General features: G+C 38.6%; 2 protein-coding genes across 3 annotated transcripts; one reads left to right on the top strand and one right to left on the bottom strand.

The window, feature by feature from the left end:
• The first annotated feature begins 990 nt into the window (after positions 1-990).
• Positions 991-6,745, top strand: mixl1 (Mix paired-like homeobox). Its single transcript, XM_088324912.1, has 4 exons — positions 991-1,066; positions 3,323-3,534; positions 5,835-5,955; positions 6,024-6,745. Exons 1-4 carry the CDS (start codon positions 991-993, stop codon positions 6,491-6,493), a joined length of 879 nt encoding a protein of 292 aa, XP_088181038.1. The 3' UTR covers positions 6,494-6,745.
• Positions 6,746-7,527: 782 nt separating this feature from the next.
• Positions 7,528-23,952, bottom strand: lin9 (lin-9 DREAM MuvB core complex component). Of its 2 annotated transcripts, none has more exons than XM_088324910.1 (15): positions 23,831-23,952; positions 22,079-22,111; positions 19,275-19,366; positions 19,083-19,187; positions 18,872-19,002; positions 18,609-18,734; positions 18,360-18,517; positions 17,963-18,096; positions 17,725-17,859; positions 11,834-11,935; positions 9,359-9,439; positions 9,164-9,289; positions 8,535-8,717; positions 8,336-8,433; positions 7,528-8,062 (listed from the first exon to the last, which is right to left on the bottom strand). In XM_088324910.1, exons 1-15 carry the CDS (start codon positions 23,859-23,861, stop codon positions 7,957-7,959), a joined length of 1,641 nt encoding a protein of 546 aa, XP_088181036.1. In that variant the 5' UTR covers positions 23,862-23,952; the 3' UTR covers positions 7,528-7,956. The 2 variants fall into 2 exon arrangements, with proteins under 2 accessions (XP_088181036.1, XP_088181037.1); XM_088324911.1 differs by lacking the exon at positions 23,831-23,952 and adding an exon at positions 22,915-23,456.
• Between the last annotated feature and the right edge of the window lie 107 nt (positions 23,953-24,059).

Genomic DNA, 24,059 nt, shown 5'->3' with positions numbered 1-24,059 from the left:
TCATTTAGTGCTAATGACGTATTTTCACGTCATTTAAGTTTTCCCACCTACACTCAGAAAATGTTGTTAAATTCAGGGACCAAATTGCCGTTTAAAGTGCAAATTATGTTTAAATTGAAGTACAGATGTCTGAAAATTAAAGGTTCATGTCTATTTTTTTTTAAATGTGACAATTTATTTCTGTCTGTGAATTTGCACTAATGAATGTAATATTTAGCTGAAATGATAAAAGGACTGACAATAAATGTTTCATTTGGCTTTGGTTTAAAATGTTCAGGATCAAAACATTTCCAAACACAATATATTTCGAAAATAATTCAAACCCATTTTCAATCCTATCAGCAATACAATTACAAATTTCAGACTAGATGTTTTTCACCAAGGGTTCAGGGCCAGCAGAACAAAATGAACAGTAACAATATATTTTTTCTACAAACAAACTTTAAAATAACAGGCGCAACAGGCTAAAGTTGACAGGTATGAGTTCCCTCAAAATGTGTGCCTAATAAAAACTGCAAAATATTTTTTCAGAGGTGTATCTTCTGTTTTGTGTTCATAATATTCATAATATTTGATTGTATGATTTTTAACCCGTTTGATACTTCAGATTAAGTGCGCAAATAACAGATATGGAGTTTGGGGCAAGAGGGTCATAGTAGTTTCCGACGGTATATGAAGGCGACAGCACCGTTAATGTCTCCAAAGCTGATAAATGTTTTCGCTGCCGATGTGTATTGAACGTGTTCATTCCATTAAAAGGTCCCCGTTTTTTCTGCTTGCAAGCCGCGTGAGGAGACTCGCGGTGGCCCTGGAGAGCTTCACACCTCCGGCCTTTTTCTGCACCCTCAGACGTCTGAAGTTGCTGGCGAGCGTCGAAGGGCCGCCCTTGTTCACACTTCGCATCGCACCTTTGATCCGCCGAGACATTTGACTGAAAGCAGGAGCCTTAAAAGCTCACTTTTCATTTTGCAAAAAGGTAAAGAAGAAGCGATGTCGGCCGTGCATGGAAACGATCTTGGCCACTTGCAGATGTTCCACGAGGGAAGCATTCAGACGGCGAACGCGGGTAGGCACCGCTCGGGTTGGCCTTCTGATAGCCTTTAAAACATGTATTTTTTTTCCTTATTTTGAGTCAGGTTCACTTAATGCAATATAACGAGTAAATTTCCATTAAGATGACATTTTATTTAGAATCATTTGCTATAGGCTTTTCATTTTAAGGCCGTTTTTATTAGTTGAATGTTCCTTTTTTAATTGAATCACAGCACTATTGGGCTTCCCTGATGCCATACTCTTACCGTAACACACCGGAGCCTCCACAGACTCTGACACTATGCGCAAGTGACACTATCTGAGCAAAAGAGAGCGGGGAGTAGGGCGAGAGTCGTGCTTTAGGAATAAAACGGACTGAACGATTTCAAGGCAGCGGAGTATTTCCAACGTTGCATTGTTCACAGTTTAGTTTTGTTCAGCTGTTTTTATATTTTAGCTAGAATTTTTCATTATATTCATTTATAATCAAGGAACAGAGTTTTAAAAATGCTATATTTTTGTGGGGTGGTTGGGTTGAATTTTTGGGTGCTTTGGCGACCCCAAAACGGGCTGGTTACTCCTACAGTAAGTAAATACTTCCCTATTATTATGCCATAACGTATTTAAATTGGTGTATAACAATTACAAAGCTTTCTCATCTATTTTCAAATTGTGATAGTTTCTCTAAATAAAAATTTCATACATTCTGGATTCATTACAGATCAATTGAAATATAGCAAGCCTTTTAATGTCGCTGATTAGAGCAATAGACAACTAGTATACTTGCTCATTATATTTTAATATTTCAAAATTGAATATTTGAGTTTTCGCGATAATTTAGCCATACAAAACAAAACTTGCAATATTTCGGTTGATTAGTAGTTAATCCAGAATTAATGATTTCTTAATAGCATTAAAAATACAACTTTATAACAATACTGAAACAACATTTTTGGAGCCAGTCCTGTAAATTTTTGTATGTATTTTTTATACTGGTGTACTACATAATGCTTATTATAACGGTACAGCTGGAGTTTTTTCCCGACAACATTTTAGGAGAAAATAATCATCTCCTGTAAATAAACGAAATAATCAATAATCTGCTTTTCCTTTCTCATCAAACTAACCATCAAATACACTAATTTTATACATTAAAAACAATCCGAACCCAGAATTTGGACTTTTATTCAAAAAAACAATTGGCAGAAAAATGTTGGCATTTTTATTATTTGTTACTTCTCTAGGAAAATAATTGTTAAACATAGTTAATAATACTTAGTTTAGAAATTATTCTCGTTTAAGACCAGATGCTGAAGGTGGTGTATCTAAGTCAGATCAGGAGGCTTTTTGCTACTGGCAACCAAGGACACCAATACTATTTGTTTCATGCAAGAGAGCAAATCCCGACCCCAAAAATAAACGCCCTGGAGGCCACCAGAATGTTCTTGCCCAAGACGCACAAGATGTGGTGCCCAAACAACCTAGGGACCATCGACCATCAAAAGAGAAAATATTCTTAAAAATTGACACAATTTTTAATTTTAGATAATTTTGTTAAATTACAGTATTACAGATTTATTACACTATATTTTAGTCATGGCAGTAAAAAAATGATGTTGAATTTTAGTTGTTTTTTTTTTTGTTCAAAAAACAATACTCTAAATGCCCGCTTAAGGCAAAGGTGTCAAACGTGCGGTCCATGTCCGGATCAGACCCGCCAAGGGTTTTGATCGAGCCTGTGAGACCATGCTTAGAACCACTTGCAAAGCAACTGGAACTGTGATTTTTTCTCTCCATCTTTGTCTTTAGTCTTTTTTTCTCCGCTCTCTCATTTTCTCACTCTTTTCTTTCACTTTCATTCTACCTTTTTCTTTCGTTTTCACCCTCTCTCTCTTTTGCTTTTTTTCCCTCACTTTTCTCTAAGTCTCTCTTCCCTCTCTCTAACTTTCTCTTTATTTCTATTTTTTTGTAGTTCCCATCTCTTCTTTTTTCTCTTTTGTGCTATACTTAATCCCTTTTCTCTCCTTTTCCTTCAGTCTCTCTCCCCTTGGACTCTTTTTCTACCCCTCTCTATCACTTTAATCTTCTAGTCTGGCCCCGTGACTTTTTTTCAACCAAGAGCCCCCAGCTCAAATGAGTGTGACACCCCGGGCTTAAAAGATACGTTCTTGCAGTGCTGTCAGGATGTAACAAAAATGTGTACATAATTTAGCCCAATAAAAATATAATTGTTGCGCAATTCCAATGTCATTGATGTGAAATATCAACGCTCTTAAACAACGTCTTTCAGATTTCAGAGGTGTTGACGTAACAAACTATGCCACCTCGGTGCCGCTAGTGGACAAATGCGTGGCAATACTCACCCACCGCAGGAAGAGGACAAACTTCACTCAGCAGCAGATTGAAATACTGGAGAAGGTGTATTCTGGAACCAAGTACCCGGATATATATCTGAGGGAGCGGCTCGAGGCGCTCACTGGTCTGCCAGAGTCCAGAATACAGGTACATTCAAAAACCGGTGCCGCTTGCTTAGTTTAGTGTTTTTCAACCTGTGTGTCAGGTACACGAGTTTGCACAAAGACCTTTTTTAGTGAGCAGCAGGCAATTACCCAATTTTATCTTCGAAAAAAAATAAAAATCATGCCATTGTTTATTATCTTTTCCTTCTTCCAGTGATGAACAGAGTAACCAGGAACATTATCTATATCAGATGGTGGCATAGAAATAATTAGTGTACAGTGGGACCTCGCTACTTCGCGGTTCCACGTTCGCGGGTTCAGAGCTTCACGGGTCTAAAAAAAATAATAAAATAAAATAATTACTTTTTTTTTTTTTTTTAAAGCATTTTTGAAGGGGCGTCGCTACTTCGTGGTTCCACGTTCGTGGCTTCAGAGCTTCGCAGGTCTAAAAAAAAATTAAAATAATGAAAAAAAAAAATTGAAGCATTTTCGCAGATTTCCACTTTTTGCGGGTGGTTTTGGTCCCCATTAACCGCGATAACCGAGGGATTACTGTAATATATATAAGATTAGTTATCTGCTCATGAGGTAGTACAAAGGTAAATCAGGTTTTGAAATACTTGAAAATGCATGAACTTTAATGAATTTGAATTGAAAATTGCTTAAATTTTGGGTGCTTCTAAATGTTTGAAATTGTTGCCAAGTTCCTTAGCATGTCTGCTTACAAATGACTCCAACACTTCTTTGGTGGATTCCCTTGCAATTCTTTTTGTGATTAACGGCAGCTGTCATTAGTTTGTATGGAATTGTCATTTGAAACGTCTTTGCCCTCTATGGGTCGTGCCCAATAGGTCATTTGCATGCTACACCTAAACAGGGCAATATGAAATGTGCATTAGTGCAAGGATTACGGATCAATTATGGAGAATTAGAAGGGGCCATGAAAGAATTAATGTAGTGCTTCTCAATGGAATGGGAAGAACCTCTTGCATCTGAAAATGTAAGCTACATATTACTGTCATTTTTTACCTAACACCATTATGGTGAGATTTGTCTCAAACAAATATATTCAAAATGTATTCATGATTGATAAATGCACAAACAAGATTAAAAATTGCATATGCAAATTGCAGATTTATTTGTGGCTCTGCATGATTCACACCCAAATGTCTTTCAAACCCTGGAAAATATATTGAATAACTTATATTTGTTTTTTTCTTGATTTAAAATATTTTATTTAAAAAAATCAAAAGAATGTACTTAAAACATGTAATATACTATATTTAGTTTGATGACGCTGTTTAAATCTTGACTAAAATAGAATGAAAATAAAGTAAAACTTGCATATTATTCTGATGATTTTAATAGGTCAGTGTACAATATTTAGTACCTCCAAGTGGTACAAAATAAAATCTTCAGTAAAAAGATGAAATCTTTGAATACTAGGCAAAAATAAAACTATCATACCAATGTTAACTTTTATAAAAAGTCATACGTCAAGAAATGTGTATTTCTTTTACATAGTGGAATCCCTACTTGGAGGTCGCCAATGTTAGCCTGGCACCCTGCTAACAAAAACCAGTGCCACAGAGCACATCATAGCAGCATTAAACAACCATGTAATTTAGTGGCAAAATATTACGCATTGGGGCTTTAGTGCCATTTCACTGAAAAAAAAAGTACAGTAAAATGAATATTTTATTCCACAGATCATATTTGCTCATCAGGTATCATTTTTCATTTATGTAGAGTCTAAGATGACGGTAAAAAAATAAAATAAAACGTAAAAATTATAGATTAGCTATTTTAGTTATTTTATCGTTTGTCCCACAGATAATTTTTGCTCCTATTAAGTATTATTTTTGTTTTTTTTATAATAAGATGACACTTAAGAAAATAAAACAGACTAAAAGTCTTGCACATTTTCCCGTTTTTATTTTAAAAACACAAAATTAGAAAAAAAAAATTGTTACACAGACAATTTTTGCTCATATTTGGCTTTCTTTTGACAAGACAAAAATAAAGTAAAATTAGAAAACGAGGTATAATATGGGAATATTCAGCATAAGTATTAACCAAAAATGAATATTCTGTATGAATATGTACTGTAAATATGTGATAATTTGAGGTTACAAACAAATAAACATAAAACTGGTGCCAGGAATTAATTTAATATTTTTGATAAAAGTTGTGCTTTGAGATTTTTTTTTTTTTTTATGAACTTGCCTTGGCCATAAAAAGGTTGAAACACCGTTTTAGTTTACCTTTCCTTGAAAGATAAAGTAATAAATACGTAAACTGAAGCAAATGACAAATTCTGTCGACAAAATTCTTGATTTCTAGGTATGGTTCCAGAACAGAAGAGCAAAATCCCGTCGCCAAGTGGGATCTTCGGCAGCTATGAAGTCCACCAACCCGACTCAGTCATTGAGCCAGATCCCGAACAGGATGCATCAAGACAAAAGTAATGAACATCACTGGAAATATTGAGATTACATTCTTGAGTTTTTATGTCGGTCTTTAAACTTTCAGTCTACGAAACCAGCCACCACGCAGAACCTTACAGGACTGCTTTCGGACTTTCGGATGCCTTCAGGACTCCGGTCGATGATCCCCACAGGACCAGAGGCATCAGCAGCCATTTGCAAACATCCTGCTTATACCAAAGAGAAAACAGCCGAGCAAAAGGCGACCAGATGCAGCGTTGTGAGTCGAACGCAGACTTAAAAAACGGGAAAGTCTTAACCTACCCATCCCACGATGACCCCAAAGTTCTGATGGAGTACGACAACTTCCCACCCAACAAGACCATCGGGCCAGAGATGAAGGTGGTGATCCCGCCCATACCTGCACACAACTATGGCCGGTCTTCGCCAAAAGACACCAGCGGACCGTTGCAGTATGCAAGGCCCGCAGCAGACACATTTAACGCTCCAGACTTTTCTGATTCAGACTCAGACTGGGAGAATGAGGCTTTGGCTGGATTTGGTGGTATTATATGAGAGTGATCGCCTTTCATTGACATGCATTACAGCATCCAACATGAAACAGAAAAAGGGATTATTGGTGTGTTTTTGTTGTGTGATGGTGCATTGTAAATATGTGACTTGATCTACCAAAATGAGACACAGTAAAGCAAATATCATTTATTGTATCAATGGAACGTACAAGAAATTAGCCTTAAAATTATATCATGGGTCAAAGCTTTTTGATGATTTATTCTTTAAGATATGGACACTTGAATTACAGCCTTCCATCCACCATTTTCCTTTCAAAAACCTGAGAAAATCTCGCTTAAAGTTTTCTTTGCTTTGTTGGTGTGATGCCATTCAAATGTTTTTAGTTAAAGGGATAGTCTAATTTTAAAGTTTCACGTAAAGAATAAGACCAGAACAAAAGACATTTTTAGCACAAATTTATTCAAATACGCTTTAAAATACATAATTGCTGTTATTGTTACCTTCACCATTTTTTTAATGATTTTCTCAGCAATTGGCTTGTAGCTAAAAACAGAACGTTGCTACTTGCGACTCATTTTGGCAGAGCGGGTCACATATTACAGTTTTAGAATAAGATTTTAAAGCCTGCATGGTACCTTAATTACAATTTATGAATATTATAACCCAATAAACTTAATGTTAAAAACACTGCTGTATTGTTTGCATAAAACGTTATCTATTTATTGTAAAACTGTAATTAATTTAACAAATTTGTGTCTGTGAAATCCAAAGTTTCTCACTGGAAGCAAAACTACAATTTTGGCGGCAAAAGGTTTAATTTTATATATATATATATATATATATATAAATTAAACCCTTTAAAACAAATGGAAATACAGGATGGTAGTCTTCCTGCTGGGCATTTCTGCCTGACGCGGCTCCTCCGGCGCCTTTGGAACGCTCGTGTGCCCTGAACACTCGTGCCTGACTGGGTCATCAGCTAGGGGCCACTGGTCATTGATGTTTCGCTCCATTATATTATATATATATATATATATTATATATATATATATAAAAGAACAAACAAAACAAGTATATACAGGGGGTTTTAATTTATTGAACAGTTGCAGAGACTGTGTGGCAGATGCAGAAACAACAAAAGGTTAGTTCCCACTTTTCAGGAGTAGATGGAGTTTTTAAACTCCCTATTAAATTGTACTTTTAAAAAAATACCAAAATTTTAATTTTGAATACACAGAATACAAATAGCCAACAGTACAAATATTTTCACCAGTACTGTACATTTATCTACAAATATACAAAATAATATTCAGCCTGTGCTAGAAGGGAAAAACAACGTTCCTGAAATAAATAAATACGTAGCAACTTTAATAATCAAATTTTGGCACGTGGGGCCAAAACAATAAGGAAAAGATTCCTGTAGCAAAACACTATTTGATTGAATGCACAAACATTTGAATTCAATCGAATTGGATGAAGAGGAAACATACATGGACCTGCATGCCTCACACAGTGTTGGTGTTGTTGGCTGAAAATGCGTGCAAGTTTCCCATCTGACTCAGGCCACTCTGGATGTGCGCCACGTGGATCTCTACATTGTTCTGGAAGCATCTGTAAGAACCGCGCGCAAACATACACAATTTTAATAGAAGCCATGTCTCCATCACCACAAGAGCTTCGAGCAAGTTCGGGTCAAGTTGGATCACAGACCTACAAACTAATCTCCAGGGTTAGGACCTAGTAACATGAAAATACTTTTGAAAGATCAATTAGTCTTTGATTTTGTGACTTTTAAAGGTTGAATAAAAACCTGCTTCAAAGACTTGACATTCACATTTATCTACATCAATGGACAGCCCAAAAGAAGTAAATGTAATTAAGTACCGGCGGTTGGAAGGATCTATGGACGCTTTGATGTCGTTAAGAGATTCCGTTAAAGATTTGAACTCAAACGAATTCAGATCTCCACCATCAGCCAGACACTGAAAAACAACATCTACTTTAGGGACATACGTAATTAATACTTGCAACAAATGGCTACTTGGAGAACCAAAAGAGTACAGTGGGAGACAATGAGTAAGACCTTGATTTGAAGAAGAAGTGCCGTGAGGCGTGAGACGAGGTTTGTGAGGCTAGTGTTGGTCACGCTTTGCTGACTGTCCTGGCAGGAGTTGCTCAGCTGCACCATCTGCTGGGCTTCGTCCTCACAGTGCCGTCGGAGGTCTGACGAGTGCTCAGCGGGAATCGAGCCCTGGTCAGACGAGAGCTGCAGGAAATGTGAGCGCAAGACATCCAAAATGGAGGATAAATATGGATACAGATGTATGTCATTGTTTGGTCTCTATTGGCAACCCAGAAGTTTAGTGGTTTTCAACCGGTCTGACCTGAGTACAAACTATTCCACCCTGATATGAAGTTATGGCCCCTATCCAGAAAAAAAATTCCACTTTGCAAACGAAAGGATTGTGCAGTTTGAAGCAGAGATAGTAGCATACTGCGTATTCACCCTTTTCCCCAAAAACTGACGATCGAAATAAATATGATTTCAAGTATTGTATATTGTCACAAATAAGCATACATCTTATATAAGCGACTTCCTAAAACAGTTTAAAATGGCCACATACTAAATAAAGTTTGTACTGATTGAAAAACACTGGTTTAGCGCAACCTGAATGACAATGTCAAGAGTTCTTTGGAGAGCTATCAACCAACCTCACAACAGAATTGCTGCACTTCGTGTAGAACTTTGTTGAGATCTTTGTTGAGTTGCTCCAGCTCAAGCACGGTGGATGCATAGCGCTTCTGGAAGTCCAGGTCAAACGGCAAAGCGTATGATTTCTAAAAGATGTTGACAAGTTTACTGTCATTCATATCATAACTTGAAAAATATATTCAGAACACTTCTACCATCTTCTCCGCTTCGGTGTTCATTTCTTTCAAGTGCTTGATATGATCTTTCTTGATCATCAGGATTTTAGACAACCTTGTCTGGTAAGAAGAAGAAAAAATGATAGGAGTAAATAAAGCAAAACTTCAATGACTGTGAAAGGAGGCTAAGAAAATGTGCCTTTGTTCGTTGACTGAAAGTTGAATGCTATGCAGAAGAGCCAAATAATCTTGCCATGCAATGACTCACCACTTACATGTTATTTCATTTTTGTTATTTTACACTTATGTGTCACAAAAGCAAAAAATAAACATTAATCATTTTTTTTTGTATTTTACCTACTTTCTTGACAGAGACCAGTGGTTTTTTTCGTGAGAGGAGTCAAGTTGTACTACCAAGCTTGAGGTTTTCCATCAAACCTGGTGTGACAGCTTGTTAAAGTATAAAGCGGCCCTTGCCTCTGCAAAATCAGCCTACCTTTCGAAGGTGATTGCGTCACAAAAGAACAACCCCAAAATCCTTTTCGACACTTTATCATCGCTTACAAAGCAACAGATTATCCCAGATAGTTCTATTCATTCAGCCCATAACTTTATGGTCTTCTTTAATAAGATTCAATGCATACAGGAAGAAATTTCTAAAGACAGTATTAATACAACACATACTAAAGCGCTGAACTCTATAGATGCACGACATGGTGGCTGTCCAGGGAATTTATCCCAGCTTAGTGAACTGTCACTCGATAATCTTAAACAGGTGGTGAATACGGCCAAACCGACGACTTGCCTGTTCGACCAGCTTCCGGGTTCGCTTATTAAAGGACTTTTTGGGTTCCTTTGGACCTTCAGTTCTAAATATAAAAATATCACTCTCCTCAGGTGTAGTTCCAGCCTCTTTTAAGTCCGCTGTTATTAAAACTACACTGAAACGACCCAGCCTTGATCCAGAAAGCTTATGTAATTATAGACCTGTGTCAAACCTACCGTTTCTTTCTAAAGCACTTGAAAAAGTAGTGTCACAGCAACTGAATGATTTCATATCCGAGAACAATCTTTTTGAATCAATGCAATCAGGATCAGGGCTAACCACTCAACTGAGACAGCTATGATATTAAGGTAATCAATGATCTCCTACTGGCAATGGACTCTGGCGCTTCATCACTTTTGCTGCTGCTGGACCTTAGTGCTGCTTTTGACACAGTGGACCATAATATCTTACTAGAACGGTTGGAAAAATGGATTGGTCTCTCATGAACCGTCCTCTCATGGTTCAGATCCTACCTCTCAGATAGGACGCACTGTGTTAAATATGGCGAAATGACATCTGAGCCCTTTAGTGTTACCTGTGGTGTTCCGCAGGGTTCAGTACAATACGCAGATGACACTAAACTATATCTTCCGTTGGAAGAATCTGCCACACTAATTTGTGGAAATTTGGAGGCCTGCGATAAAAGAGTGGATGCCACTCAATTTCTTGCGTCTTAACTCCGAAAAGACCAAAATGTTAGTAATTGGTCCATCTAAATGTCGTGACTTATTCTCAAAAACTGCTGTGAACATTGACAAATGTCACATCACACAGACTCAGGAAAAATTTAGGTGTCATATTTGACCCCGATCTGTCCTTTCAAACACATGTGAAGAAAATTACTAAAACCGCTTTCTTCCATTTTCGCAACATTGCTAAAATTTGTCCTATGCTGTCTCAGTCGGATGCGGAGATTATAATTCACGCGTTTGTTACCTCCCGTCTCGATTACTGTAATGCACTACTCTCCGGTCTCCCCTAGTCCAGAATCAAGAGTCTTTAGCTGGTACAAAATGCTGCAGCAAGGCTTTTACTAGGACAAAAAAGTCCGATTACATCACGCCGATTTTGGCTAACCTGCATTGGCTCCCTGCCTAAGATGTGATTTCAAAGTTCTCTTAGTATTATACCAAATCATACATGGATTTGCTTTTCCATATCTTTCAGATCTGATTTCCCCCTATGTTCCGGTCCAAAGCCTTCGTTCTAAAAGCGCCGGTCTACTGGTGATCCCAAGAGCCAAGAAGTGTTCCGCAGGTTCGAGAGCGTTCTCCATCCGGGCAGCGGTTCTGCGGAATGCTCTTCCCCCTGAGATCCGATCTGCAACCTCAGTGGAAATGTTTAAATCTAAGCTTAAAACACACATCTACTCTATAGCATATGACTAACCTATTCTTTTTGTGGAAAATATCTCTGTATTATTTGTAATTGCAACATCCTTTGCCTGGTAATGCTGAAAGGGGGATACCACATGTGCGATCCCTTCAAGTTTTCTTCATGTTAAGGTTTTTTAGTTTTTCCTTGCCCTCATGTTGTTTCCAGATCAGGGGATGGTGTAATAATAGTCTAAAATAATAGTCTGTGCAATAACCTGTGCAGCCCTTTGAGACTCTTTGTGATTAAGGGCTATACAAATAAAAATGACTTGACTTGTATATATTCTAGGCCATTTAAGAACATGGATTTACCACTTGGACCAAGAATTTGACAGGAAACCCTCCAAGGGTGTCTCCATCTGTGCCGGTCAAATTGTTCCTCCACGGCGACTGATTGAGGAGAGGGTCATGTTCCTACAGTTGCAAATAGAAGGAAGGGACAGAAACAGTGATAAGTCTTTTTTTAAGAGTTCAGTTTTAGTTAATTTTTATCAAAAATACATCCAGGTACCATGGAGCAGGCATGAAAATGGGTCAGAGGTTAAAAAAGGTGACAACGAAAAAAAAAAGTTCTGGTACACTGTAAAAGGCTACAAAACGTTAAGCGGTCAACCCACAGTGTGTCAGTGATCTGCAGCGGGGCATGGATGCACATGGACTTTTAAAATATTGCACTGAACTAGGAAAAGGGATTAAGCCTGGATATGTTTGTTTGAGCGGAATTTGGCTTCAAATCGGTTTTAAAGGTCATATTAAATTCAGCTTGGCTCATACTACGGTGGTATATTCTCTAAAGCTAGCCTGCTCCAGATCAGCATAAAAACCAGGCTATTATCCCCAGAGATATATTGACACTACTACCGTCATATCCATGAACTTTCTGAATATGTTGTTTTTTCAATTATCCTGGATTAAATGCTATACAATCATTTCATTTAACTTTTGATAGTACAATTGCAACAGTCATTTTATAGTAATTTATGCAGTAAGTCCATTTCTGTCAGGCCATTTCTGTTAATGCTATGCCAATTAAGAATGCTTGTCAAGTTGCCATTAGAGCTTTGTAGAATATGTTTATTATTGCCGTTTCTGAGATTCTTAAATACAATAAACAACGTGCAAACGTGGTATCAAAAGGGTAATCTATTATGCATAGGATCAACTCCGTGTCATCTGTTCCATCAATGAGAAATTTGTTCTTTATGAAGGATACATTAAATGAAAATTAAGAATCATAAAATGGACAAGGATTAGAATGGTCCTTATTGTCATTGATAACTATATATTGAATAGCAAGTAAAAAACTACCACTGAACCACAAAGCAAATTTAGTTGCATTGGGCAGTTAGTTAAGGTTTTTATTATTCCACTTCCGTGCAATACCACCCCTTGTGTTGGCCACGTTTTATTTAGAAACAAAGTTTATTCCTACATTCATTATTTTTAACAGCTGCAGCATCCTATTACCCTAACACACTAATTCTGCAAGTCAAATGTTTGCATTAGAATCCGTGGTAAATCCATGTTAACCGATTACCGTAAATTACGGACTATAAGCCGCTACTTTTTCCCCAAACTTTCAACCCTGCGGCTTATTCAGTGATGCGGCCAAATTATGTAACTTTTCTAACGGCCGCCAGCGGCGCTCGAGTACAAAAGGTTAGATTTAAACTGCAACTTCTTAACTTGTGCACAAATTATATATCATGCAAATTGCAAAAAGAAAGGCACATGACGCATCTTTCAAGCTAAACGCAATCGAGCAGTCCGATATAGAAGGAAACAGGGCTACCGCACGTAAACTTTACTTAGCGAGCGTGATGCCAGCGTGTTTTTGAATAAGGGAGCGTGGGACGACGTCTATATGACAAATTCTCTTTCCCATACTGAAGGAAGACAACTTTGATGACGTCAGTCATAGGGAGGAAGATGAGGACGGTTAACCGTGCTTACTACAAGTAAGGTATGTTTTCCTAACAGAGCTGTTTACGGTGTTGCGAGCGTGTTGCTAGTAGCGTTTTGCTACCCTTCACAGGCACAGTTTGGGAGGAAAGTTATAATATTATTATTAAAGCTTTGAAAACTCTCGGTGTACCGTCTTTCTTTGTAAATATGTGTAACCATGTATAATATGTATTTGCAACTGTATATTTTTGTAATGTATTTATTTTAGAAACTTATTCTGATATGTTTTGTACGAGCAAATGAGAAAGAAGGGGCGGGGCAAACGCGGGCTGACGGGAAGTGGAATAAAGGTGAGACGCGTTTGTGGACGCGGCAGACAATAGTGGATATATATTTTTCCCACCCTTACCTTTGGAAATATACACTTTTTTCCTTGGATTACTTTCAACGGGCACCTGGACTCTGCAGGTCTGCATAAAATCTTAAGTACTGCTATCATTTTCCGTTCATTTTGCCGGCTGTGTTTTTTGGACCGTATCAGGTATGGGTTAACTTTGTGTTGTACTGCGTTTTATCAATGTGGGCGCATGCGGCTAATATACAGGTGCGGCTTGTGTATGCACAAAATCGGTTTTCCTTCGAAATGTGGTGGGTGCGGCTTATAATCAGGTGCGCTCTATAGTACTGAATTTACGGTACTTTTTCTCACTCTTTGTGTAATTCACAACAGAAACTACCAATGGCTAAAAGTAATTGACAAAAATAAAAATAAAATAGCAAGATAACAATTTAGGTTTAGTAGCTTTTGCTCAGACCACATCTTTTGTGAAAAACTCGCCAGTTGTTGTTGCGCTGAAAAAAAGTGTCACATCTCCTAGCTATATCAATCACAGTGATATTGGAAATAAATTTGTGTTTTTTTTACATAAACGTTAGGCTAACCTGACCCGAGATTAGGCTAGTTCTAACACTTTTCAACGCAAGCTTCAATGAACGGCAGTAACAGAAGGATTTGCTGACCGTCTAAGTTTCACCTAAAGGAATAATCCCCAACCTCGTCTGTTCCATGGACCGGTTTAATGTCCGACAATATGCTCACGACCTGGCGCAAGTGCAGCCTTAAACTAGTTTGTAGATTTGCTAACAAAAATTGGTGACAATGATTATACAGAACTGGTAACGACTGAAACGACTGATTTTAATTAAAAAATAGATGGATATAAAAAAACGATCATTAAAAATAATTAAGACCAGGCAGTAAAGTTTCTTGGCAATCTTAAACAATAAATAGAATAACCTTTTCTGTTTGATGGACATATTGGAAATGTGAGTGAAAATAAATTCCTGTGAGTCATGCTTGTTTACATTTCCTGGAAACCCCACGTCAGTGGTTGCTCGCCAGTCGCAGGGCACACAGGGACAGACAACTCACTCATTCACACCTAGGGACAATTTAGACCAGCCAATTAACCTAACATGCATGTTCTTGGAAAGTGGGAGGAAACTGGAGTGCCCAGAGGAAACCCACGCAAGCACAGGGAGAACATGCACATAAGAAGGTTCGATCTCATGACCTCAGAAATGTGCAGCACACAAGCTAATGCGCCGCCATGCTGCCCCACACATTTAAATTATTTTAAAAAAATGTTGATCTGGTCTTCGTGTGTTCTGTAATGTGTGTCTGTTTTCTTGTGGGTATTTTGTCCTTACCATCGCTGGTGCTTGTTCTCACTTGGTTGGTATATTATTGTGATAAAATAGAGATTGCTCCCCTACTTACGACCATTCGACTTACGAAAAACGGTAGATACGAAAAAATATTTCGGGATGTCGAAAAATATCCAGACATTGCTGTAAGTTAGATTTTGTATTGTGTGCACCTTATTCAGAGTACAGGACATTACTGTAGTGCTTCTGTCCACCGCTACCGGCGTGTGGCGCTGTGAGGTCACCCAGCATTTCCCTGGAGGGGGGTTTTTAAGGGTTATTGTTCTATCTTCGTTATTCATTATCCATCCATTATCCGTTATCGGTCAGTTCATAATACGCTGCAAAGCCTAGGAGCCGGGACACTTACTCTTAGCCAAAAGGCCAAGCTAAGGTCCTAGCCCCAAAGCCTTGCTGCGATCATTGCGAATGCACCGTTCCCGGAGGTACTGCAATTCCGGGCCGATGTATGGAGTGGTCAGAAATTTCTGGCCGTGAAGCAGACGCTGTTGATATTGGCCCTGCGCCAACTCCAATCCACGACATCTCTATGAGAAAGAAAATCCGCTTCCTCTTCCTAGTTTGTGTGTAAACATTCTATACTGTCTATACTATGTCTATACCATCTCCAGCGCGCAAAGAACTTAAAGAAGTTAAAGATGGCCAAAGGGCGTAATGGTGAGTTACGCCGGCGTTATAGTTTTTGAGTAACTTGTTTCAGGCTGATCGTGATGTTTCTCTGTTGAGTATATTTTTTAAATGATCATCTTATATTGAATCCCAAGTGTGAAGGCTTTCCAATGACACGTGGCACGATGTATTTCAGTGACTGGTGACATCATACAGACAAGTATTTGTTTATCAAAAGTCCAGTGGCCCACCGTCAGAAGATTAAGCGGTTATGGTACTGTACATTATTAAAACTGTTATGGACCTACGTATTAGGAATTTTGCCAGAAGAATTATCGACTGGTCAACATTAATATATACTAAAGGTTATGCTTCTGGGAGCAAATAAAATGATCAGTGTCCTGGCTGAAACCACAACCTCCTGACATAATACAATGGAGAGACAAATTAAAGCAAATGTACATTATGGAAAAAAATCACTGCAAGACTTCAACTGAAACTTGATCAATTTGAGAAAAGATGGAAGCTTATCACACAATATTTACTTGATGTCTAAACACCTCACTTTTTAACCCGGTTGGGCTGCCAAGATTAACAGAAATGTTTAGAGTGATTAAATGGTTCATATTTTGCACAGCACAACTTTGAAAAGTGGGCTATAGGTCTTGCCGATTCCATGGTGAGGGTTGACAGCGTGTTTGACAAACTTCCTTCTGTAAGGGTGTCATTAACATTTTTGTTGTTGTTTCTTCTGTTATTTATGGGTATGTCAAATGTATATATTTTATGTTTGTGTTGATGTATGATGGAGGAATCAAACCTCTGTCAAAATGTGTGAGAAATAAAAAGTTATTTAAAAAAAAACTGTTACGGCATTCTTTGTAAATATCTCATGTTTCAATGTGGGCACATGCGGCTTGTAGTCAGGTTTTTTCTATGATTTGCCTGTGAGCTGTACAACTTCTTTCGCACCTGCTTGGAATAACAATTCAACAAAAGTGGCAGGAAATTAATTAAGTTTTGTATAATAGAGAAAATAGGTGCGATTTAATGAGCTTTCCTCATCTCACCCCATTTCAGGCATTCTGTTATGCGTTAAAGTGATATTTGGGGCGGCAGTAGCTCGGGGCGGCAGTAGCTCCAGAGGTAGAGCGATCGTTTTAGGATTAAGGGATCCCAGTTCGAATCCCGGCTTGTCCGTGTTACATGTCGAAGTGTCCTTGGGTAAGACATTGAACCCCCAATTACCCCCAATAAGCAGGTTAGCGCCTTACATGGCTGCACAGATCACGGCCGCTATTGGGAAATGTGAAGCAATGTAAAGCGCTTTGGGAAGTCATTGACTTGAAAAGCGCTATTTAAATGCAGATCATTTCATTTTCATTTCATTTCATATTTACGCAAAGAACACACAAAGAATGTTACTGCCTAAAATTGATAAATGAAAGAAGGAATAACAATAATAATAATGAGTGTAATTCTATAGTGTGCAATACTTGGATGTCCTCATAACATCTCCCCAAAATCAACTCTGTGCAAACTTCCTAAAAAACTATGGTCGCTTTTGTAACGTTGACAAGTTGATCTGCGTGTCAGAAAATTAAAAAATACAAACACACTAAATAAATTAATTGTGTTGATGTAGGGATTCTACCATTTTGTCTGTTTACCATCTACATACCATGACGTAGTTGACTACAATTCACAATTCTCTACCCTGATTGTCTAAAAACGCAGAAGTTTGGTTTGATTCATCACTCGCTCAATCTTCTATGGGCGGGGATCCTTGCTACCAACGCTACAGTCGCACTGCCAGAAAGACAAATTCTCAGCCCACGCAAACTACACTAATTTTAATTCAAACACCCGCTTCACTCTAAGGAAATCTCTCTAAACCTGTAGGTAACCCATTTACACTTCATAACGGCAAATTTTGCTGAAAGGAAAGAACGTTTTCATGCCTGCATGAGGAGAGGAGTGGTTGTGGACACGCAGGGACCTCGAGGCGGAGTCATGAGGTTCTGGATGAAGCGCGTGTTGGTACGGTGCTTTAGAGCGAAAGCAGAAATTGGCATCGTCTCATTGGGTTCATTGCTCTGAAAACAAGAAAGAAATAAAATCACTAGCAGTTAAAAAAGGGAGCCGTCACAGAGACTGTGCGGTTAAAGCTCATAAATTAAACAAGAGTGAGTAACATACCAGAACTTCATAATCAGGCACGTTGTGTGTTCCTAGGCCACTGCGGTCAAAAGTGACACGGTAAGTGGCGGCGCTTGTGTCCACAGCATCGATCTGTCCAGTGAACAAGCCGTCATGGACGCCTCGCAATCGAGCTATTGGAAGAAAATGACATTAGATTTAAAGATGGATTTTGTTGAACACTGTGCAAAAGGCAAATTATGTTGTCTTAAAAACCTGTTGCGTTTTTTAATTTGTTTTACAGACTTCATTCCTGGGTAGCCTTGAAAGGCTTGAACAAAATTTAAAAAAAAGTGTCTGAGGACATGGACTACAAACCAAACCTAAAAAGGGATGACGCGAAGCCAAAAGGTTTATATTCAATTGCAAGTAAAGGCAGACCTGTAGTGTAAGTTACCAGTGACTTTTGTTCCTATGATGAGCGGAAGCGGGATTTCATCAGGAAGGTCTTTGCAATTGGACACATCAGACAGTTTTCTGTGCTGCAGCAAGCGCATCTTCTGTCTCTTCTGCCTCAGCGCTGTCCGCTCCTCAGCAAAAAATGCAGAGGAGCACCTGCAAAAAAGCAACAACCATAATTTAATTGATCCAAACATAAATTCAGTCCATGTTCAAAGAATAAAAGCGACATTCGAGGCTGTTGTACCGTCTGGGTTTCCCCATAAGTCTACGGATGGTCCCCCATTCCACTCGAGTTAACTTCCTGGTTCTCAATGTGGGGAAGGACTCCTTCAGACACAGACAGAACTCATTGTCGCCCTCAAAAAGTGGCCTGCAAAACAGACATCAACCAAAATTTTGTGTATCAAATACAAAATGTGTTTCTGATTTTATATATATATATATATATATATATATATATATATATATATAACAAGGTCATCACACTTTTTGCCCAAAAGCGTTTACCTGTCAATATTTGAATAGAACCATTCGTAGATGCACCACTTGTGAGCTTTGGGCAGTTTGAGGAGGTTTCTTAATCTCAAACCAATTCTCTGCGTTGACTTCTTATCAGGCGTCACAACACTGGTAAACTTCTGCATTGAACAGCAAAACAGCAGTAATGATTGACCATTAGATGTCCTCATAATTGAATTTACAATTGATTTTTGCGGACCTGCGGCGTAGTATTGGCCCTCTGGCTCCTTCGGGGCGACCTGGATGACGGACGCTGCAGAGGGTAATCATCCTCGTACCGACTCCTCTTCGAAACCCGGTTGGGCTGCCAAGATTAACAGAAATGTTTAGAGTGATTAAATGGTTCATATTTTGCACAGCACAACTTTGAAAAGTGGGCTATAGGTCTTGCCGATTCCATGGTGAGGGTTGACTGGCGTCCCCTGGTGTTGTGAGCTCTTGGGAAGACGCCCTTTTCATTCAGCGTGTTTGACAAACTTCCTTCTGTAAGGGTGTCATTTGATGTTTAAGCAAGGCATAAACGGCTAGCAACATTTTCTCCAGCCTCTAATTGAAATTCAACAACTCAAAATTTGGCCTGAAAACATTACATTGTAGGTGAATAGGGTGATCCATAAACAGGCAACAGATTATCTTTGCTATAAAATCTAATCTATATAGAAACAACAGATTTTAGTATGAAGAACAATGTTTAACATGATTGTCTTGTATGCCTACCTTCAAACAGCACTCCAATCATAATTAGCTTTCATGTTTTCATCGATTAGTTTATATGCAAGGGCAGTGTCTGAAACAACGTTTGCCCGGGGCGTGCATCTTTTACATTGGGCATACAACTTACAACATGTCTCCGGCCTGGTCGACGACAACTTATTCAAGGGGGCGGAGAGAGAATAGATTTATTTTTTTCAAATCAAACGTTTGCTTTATTCCGATTTTCAAATGTTTGTTCGGTTTGGAAATTTCTGAATTTCAGTTCGTTTGGCAATTTGCATTTCATTTTCCAAAGTACACGCACAGAGAACACCAGAAAAATAGATACGTGGTTAGGAATGAAACCAAAACCTCAGCCCCAGAAGATTCAAAAGAAGCTAACAAAATTCATGACACTACAAAACGTAAATGTACATTAAAAGCATCATGGAAAGACGAGTTCACGTGTCTTGTAGCAGACGACGCAACGCAAACATTGCATAAACGAAGATAAGTTAATACAGGTAAATGTTGATGACAGATGGAAAACAGCAATGTCATATACATACATTGTTATAAGTAGATTTATAATAAACTTAATTTTAAAGGGTTATTCTGATTATCAATCCTTAATACTTAGCAACAATGTTTTTTTTGCTATCAGTCTTATTGTGTTTCAAGTTGTGAAAAATTGGGCAGGCAACTTTATGCCTGAGCAGGCAACTTTTCAGTTGACTTTTTTTTTCCCCAGACACTGGTCAGGGGAAAATGTGATCATACATATTCACAATCACAATTCACAAGTTTACAGCTGATATTATCCTATGATTTAGCAAATGCTAATTTCAGACTTCTATCGCCGGTTTGGCTCTTTACATACAGAAAGTCACAGAAAGCACAGACTATAAGTTTAAAATAATACGACAAGAATTCTTTCATTTTCCAGACGCTTTTCCTTACTAGGGTCGACGTAGTAGTAGAGCATATCCCAGCTAACTTCCGGCAGTGGCCAAGTGCCTGACGTTAGTTGAACAAAACATGAAGCTTCTATTTGTAAATATTGTGTAAACGAGGGGTAAGATCACGTCAAATTATCCCCATGACAATTTGTAAACACAAAGTAGACAATTTCTGTTGATCTCGATTTCAGGATGTAACTGATAAATTTAGTAATCTAATATGTCTGTTGATGACTTTGGAAGTAATCAAAATGGATAGAAAGACAATTTGTAATTTTCAGCCTTTTGCTTGGAAACAGAACATTTTGAAAATTAACAGGGAGTTTGCAACATACATCCATCCATTATCTGCACCGCTTATCCTCAGTAGGGTCACGGGGGTGTTGGAGCCCTTCCCAGCTATCTTTGGGCAGGGGACACCCTGAACTGGTTTTCAGCCAATCACAGGGTACTCAGAGAACATGTATATTGAACCCAGGACCTCTGCGAGGTATACAGGCCAACCAGTGATCCACCATACCACATTCACAACAATAATTTGATGCAATCTAACAAATGTATCAAGACATTTGGGCACAGTTGAAGTTGATTATAAACCAGTTCGGAAAGAAGTGATTTAAGATCACAAACTGCCTTTGTAACTGGGGGTAAATTGTACATTCGAGTCATGATATGAAAAACTTTCCTGCACAAAAGGAAGTTCTGCACTAAAAGTTGGGAACATTCTGCTTTAGCGTTCCTTGTGTAATTTTGCCATCCCGGGACAGACGTGTAGAGTTGCTTATGCGATTGATTATGAAAATAAAAAATATATAAGACATTTAAAAAAAAACATGTTGCAAACTAAGCGCAGTGGTTGGCGCATGTGCGGCACAGTTCTGAAGTCATGAGATCAAACCTTCCTGTGTGAAGTTTGCATGTTCTCCCTGTGCTTACGTGGGTTTCCTCCAGGCACTCCGGTTTCCTCCCACATTCCAAAAACATGCATGTCAGGTTAATTGGCCGGTCGAAATTGTCCCTAGGTGTGAATAAGCGAGTGAGTTGTCTGTGTGCCCTGCGACTGGCTGGCAACCAGTTCAGGGTGTCCCCTGCCCAAAGATAGCTGGGAAGGGCTCCAACACCCCCGTGACCCTACTGAGGATAAGCGGTGCAGATAATGGATGGATGGATGTTGCAAACTCACTGTTAATTTTCAAAATGTTCTGTTTCCAAGCAAAAGGCTGAAAATTACAAATTGTCTTTCTATCCATTTTGATTACTTCCAAAGTCATCAACAGACATATTAGATTACTAAATTTATCAGTTACATCCTGAAATCGAGATCAACAGAAATTGTCTACTTTGTGTTTACAAATTGTCATGGGGATAATTTGACGTGATCTTACCCCTCGTTTACACAATATTTACAAATAGAAGCTTCATGTTTTGTTCAACTAACGTCAGGCACTTGGCCATTTGAATAACTCAGTGTCTGATGAGAAGACAAGCTTTGAGGATAAAATGCTTTTCACATATTGCAATAGTAAGAAAATATGTCACATACCTTTTAGACTGACAAGTGCTTCAGCTGATGAGCCTAATCCAAAAATGACAATTACAAATAGTCTAATTGCAATCACTTTTGTTGTAATGGCATATGCAGCAAAAAAAAATTCAATTTATAGATCCGACAGCGCTTCTTCTCAGCCAATCAAAAAGTGAGGATGACGACAGCCGGTGGGTGTGGATTTAGGTCTTCCATCTTTGCATCACATGTGATCTACACAATAGTACAGTGGTACCTCTACTTACAAATTTATTTTGTTTTGGGATTAGCTTTTCTAATCGAAAATATTTTGAATTAGAGTGTTTTATTTCAAAAATGGTTTAACCATGTGTCTGGGGCACTTGAAACGTTAATCAGAGGAATCCAGAAAGATTGGTAGGGATGAGGTTTGTCCCTTTTCCACAAACAAAAACTAATTTGGAGAAGTAGTTGAAATGAATAAAGGCATGCTGTCACCTGCGTTCAACTCAACGTGAAGATGATTGATGGGAACCGGAACAAAGTTATTTGTTCTTCAGTTCCAATTTTCTTAAATTGAAGTTTATGCTGCTGTTGGGTCGGTTATAACACAGTAACCCATCAGCCTCACAGCATGACATGTCCTCCATGCCAAGTTAATTTGGTATATAACCATTTAATAGAAACCTGGACACGTCTTTAAAAAATCCAGAATGGGTTCGTTCAGCCATTAGTTACGAGCTTATAAAATAGCAAAGAGAGCCTAAAGAGAACTTTGCTTCTTTTATAGCGTTAGATGCCTCAAAAAATAAAAGTGAAGTGACATATTTAAAACGCGTTAAGGTTTGTTAAAAAGGAAAACAAGGTGTACATACCCTGCTTTAAATTTGCAGTAAGAGTCCGTCAGAGCTGAAAAACTGAATCACTTTAAATAGGAAGTTGGTACACGGCTGACGACTTCCTCATAGATCGCAAACATTACAAAGGTATTAGCGTATTTGGACACCTTGATGCCATGAATTTAACTTTGTATTTAATAATTGAGACCATTTTCTACTGTATTTTGAGATAAGTTTGCATGATAAGGAAGAAAATCATACGGCTATGCAATCAGGAATAGCGACTAATGAGTCGCTCGCTGTGGTCTCGGCCGCCCTATTTGCTCCAGGTGTGATACATGGATACCGTAACTTTGGTGGGCGTGGCTTAGCGCTTTCTATCGGATCTATTAACTGCTGAGCAGTCCGAGTCGCCCCCTGATGAGGCCTACCGCGGATCGAGCTGTCAAGCACTGGTAACATTACAGCGACAGCTGGGTGGACAACCGACACTCAGTGTGTGTACAATAGGCGGTCTCAGAATGCTGTCTTGTAAAGCAACACCCGAATGTTGTTGCATTGATATTACTGACATAAAGACAACAAAATAGTTAAATACATTACTAGTAGTGCGGAGAGCTAACCTTGCCCAGCTTTGTTTTACCCGACCAGTTATTGTGGGGTTTCAGTCACTAGCGCGTGCTAACTAACGGCTAAGCTAACGTAATTTGTTTACCCAGCGCGAGTACAAAAACTTGACCAACTCCCCTGCTAGCTTTTATTAGCCTGTTATGCTAACCAACAAAACCCCGTACTACACGTTGATAGAAGACCGATGTGATCACCAAGTTGGTGGTAATTGAAAACTTCAAACTGGGCCAAGGTGATGCCCTCTGATGTATAGGTTTTCAGAGTTAACAGTGGGGGTAATAACAACGCGTAAATGGGTGGAATTTATCGGCGTTTGACTTACTCTCGTCCAACAGCTGCTCCATCTCCGCCATCTTGAATTAGCCGCGCCGCTTTTTCAAAGACTTTGTCAAGATGCATTCTGGGTCAGGAGATGCGGGAGCTGCGCTCAAACGATCCCTCTCGTTTCAGTAGCGACAAGAAAATTACAAAGAGGAAACTAAAGTCAGTGCAGTTTAAATTGGGTTATTTGACTTCGAAATAAACAAATTACGTTTTTTTCAGCCCAAATG

This window comes from Urocampus carinirostris, chromosome 20, assembly GCF_059441175.1.
Source record: "Urocampus carinirostris isolate Australia breed hairy pipefish chromosome 20, RoL_Ucar_1.0, whole genome shotgun sequence".
In the NCBI taxonomy this organism is placed as follows: Eukaryota; Metazoa; Chordata; class Actinopteri; order Syngnathiformes; family Syngnathidae; genus Urocampus; species Urocampus carinirostris.
The sequence above is the reverse complement of the archived record's forward strand: the minus strand, read 5'-3'. Positions and strand labels throughout refer to the sequence as shown.

Bases quoted from the DNA above. Each gene is read 5' to 3' on its own strand.
- mixl1 (XM_088324912.1), top strand. From the start codon at position 991: ATGTCGGCCGTGCATGGAAACGATCTTGGCCACTTGCAGATGTTCCAC. The intron at 3,535-5,834 runs GTACATTCAAAA...CTTGATTTCTAG, and splicing joins TGCCAGAGTCCAGAATACAG to GTATGGTTCCAGAACAGAAG. The intron at 5,956-6,023 runs GTAATGAACATC...TTAAACTTTCAG, and splicing joins CAGGATGCATCAAGACAAAA to TCTACGAAACCAGCCACCAC.
- lin9 (XM_088324910.1), bottom strand. From the start codon at position 23,861: ATGGCGGAGATGGAGCAGCTGTTGGACGAGA. The intron at 19,003-19,082 runs GTCCGCAAAAAT...TGTTCAATGCAG, and splicing joins GGGCCAATACTACGCCGCAG to AAGTTTACCAGTGTTGTGAC. The intron at 18,518-18,608 runs GTACAACAGCCT...GCTTTTTTGCAG, and splicing joins CTTATGGGGAAACCCAGACG to GTGCTCCTCTGCATTTTTTG.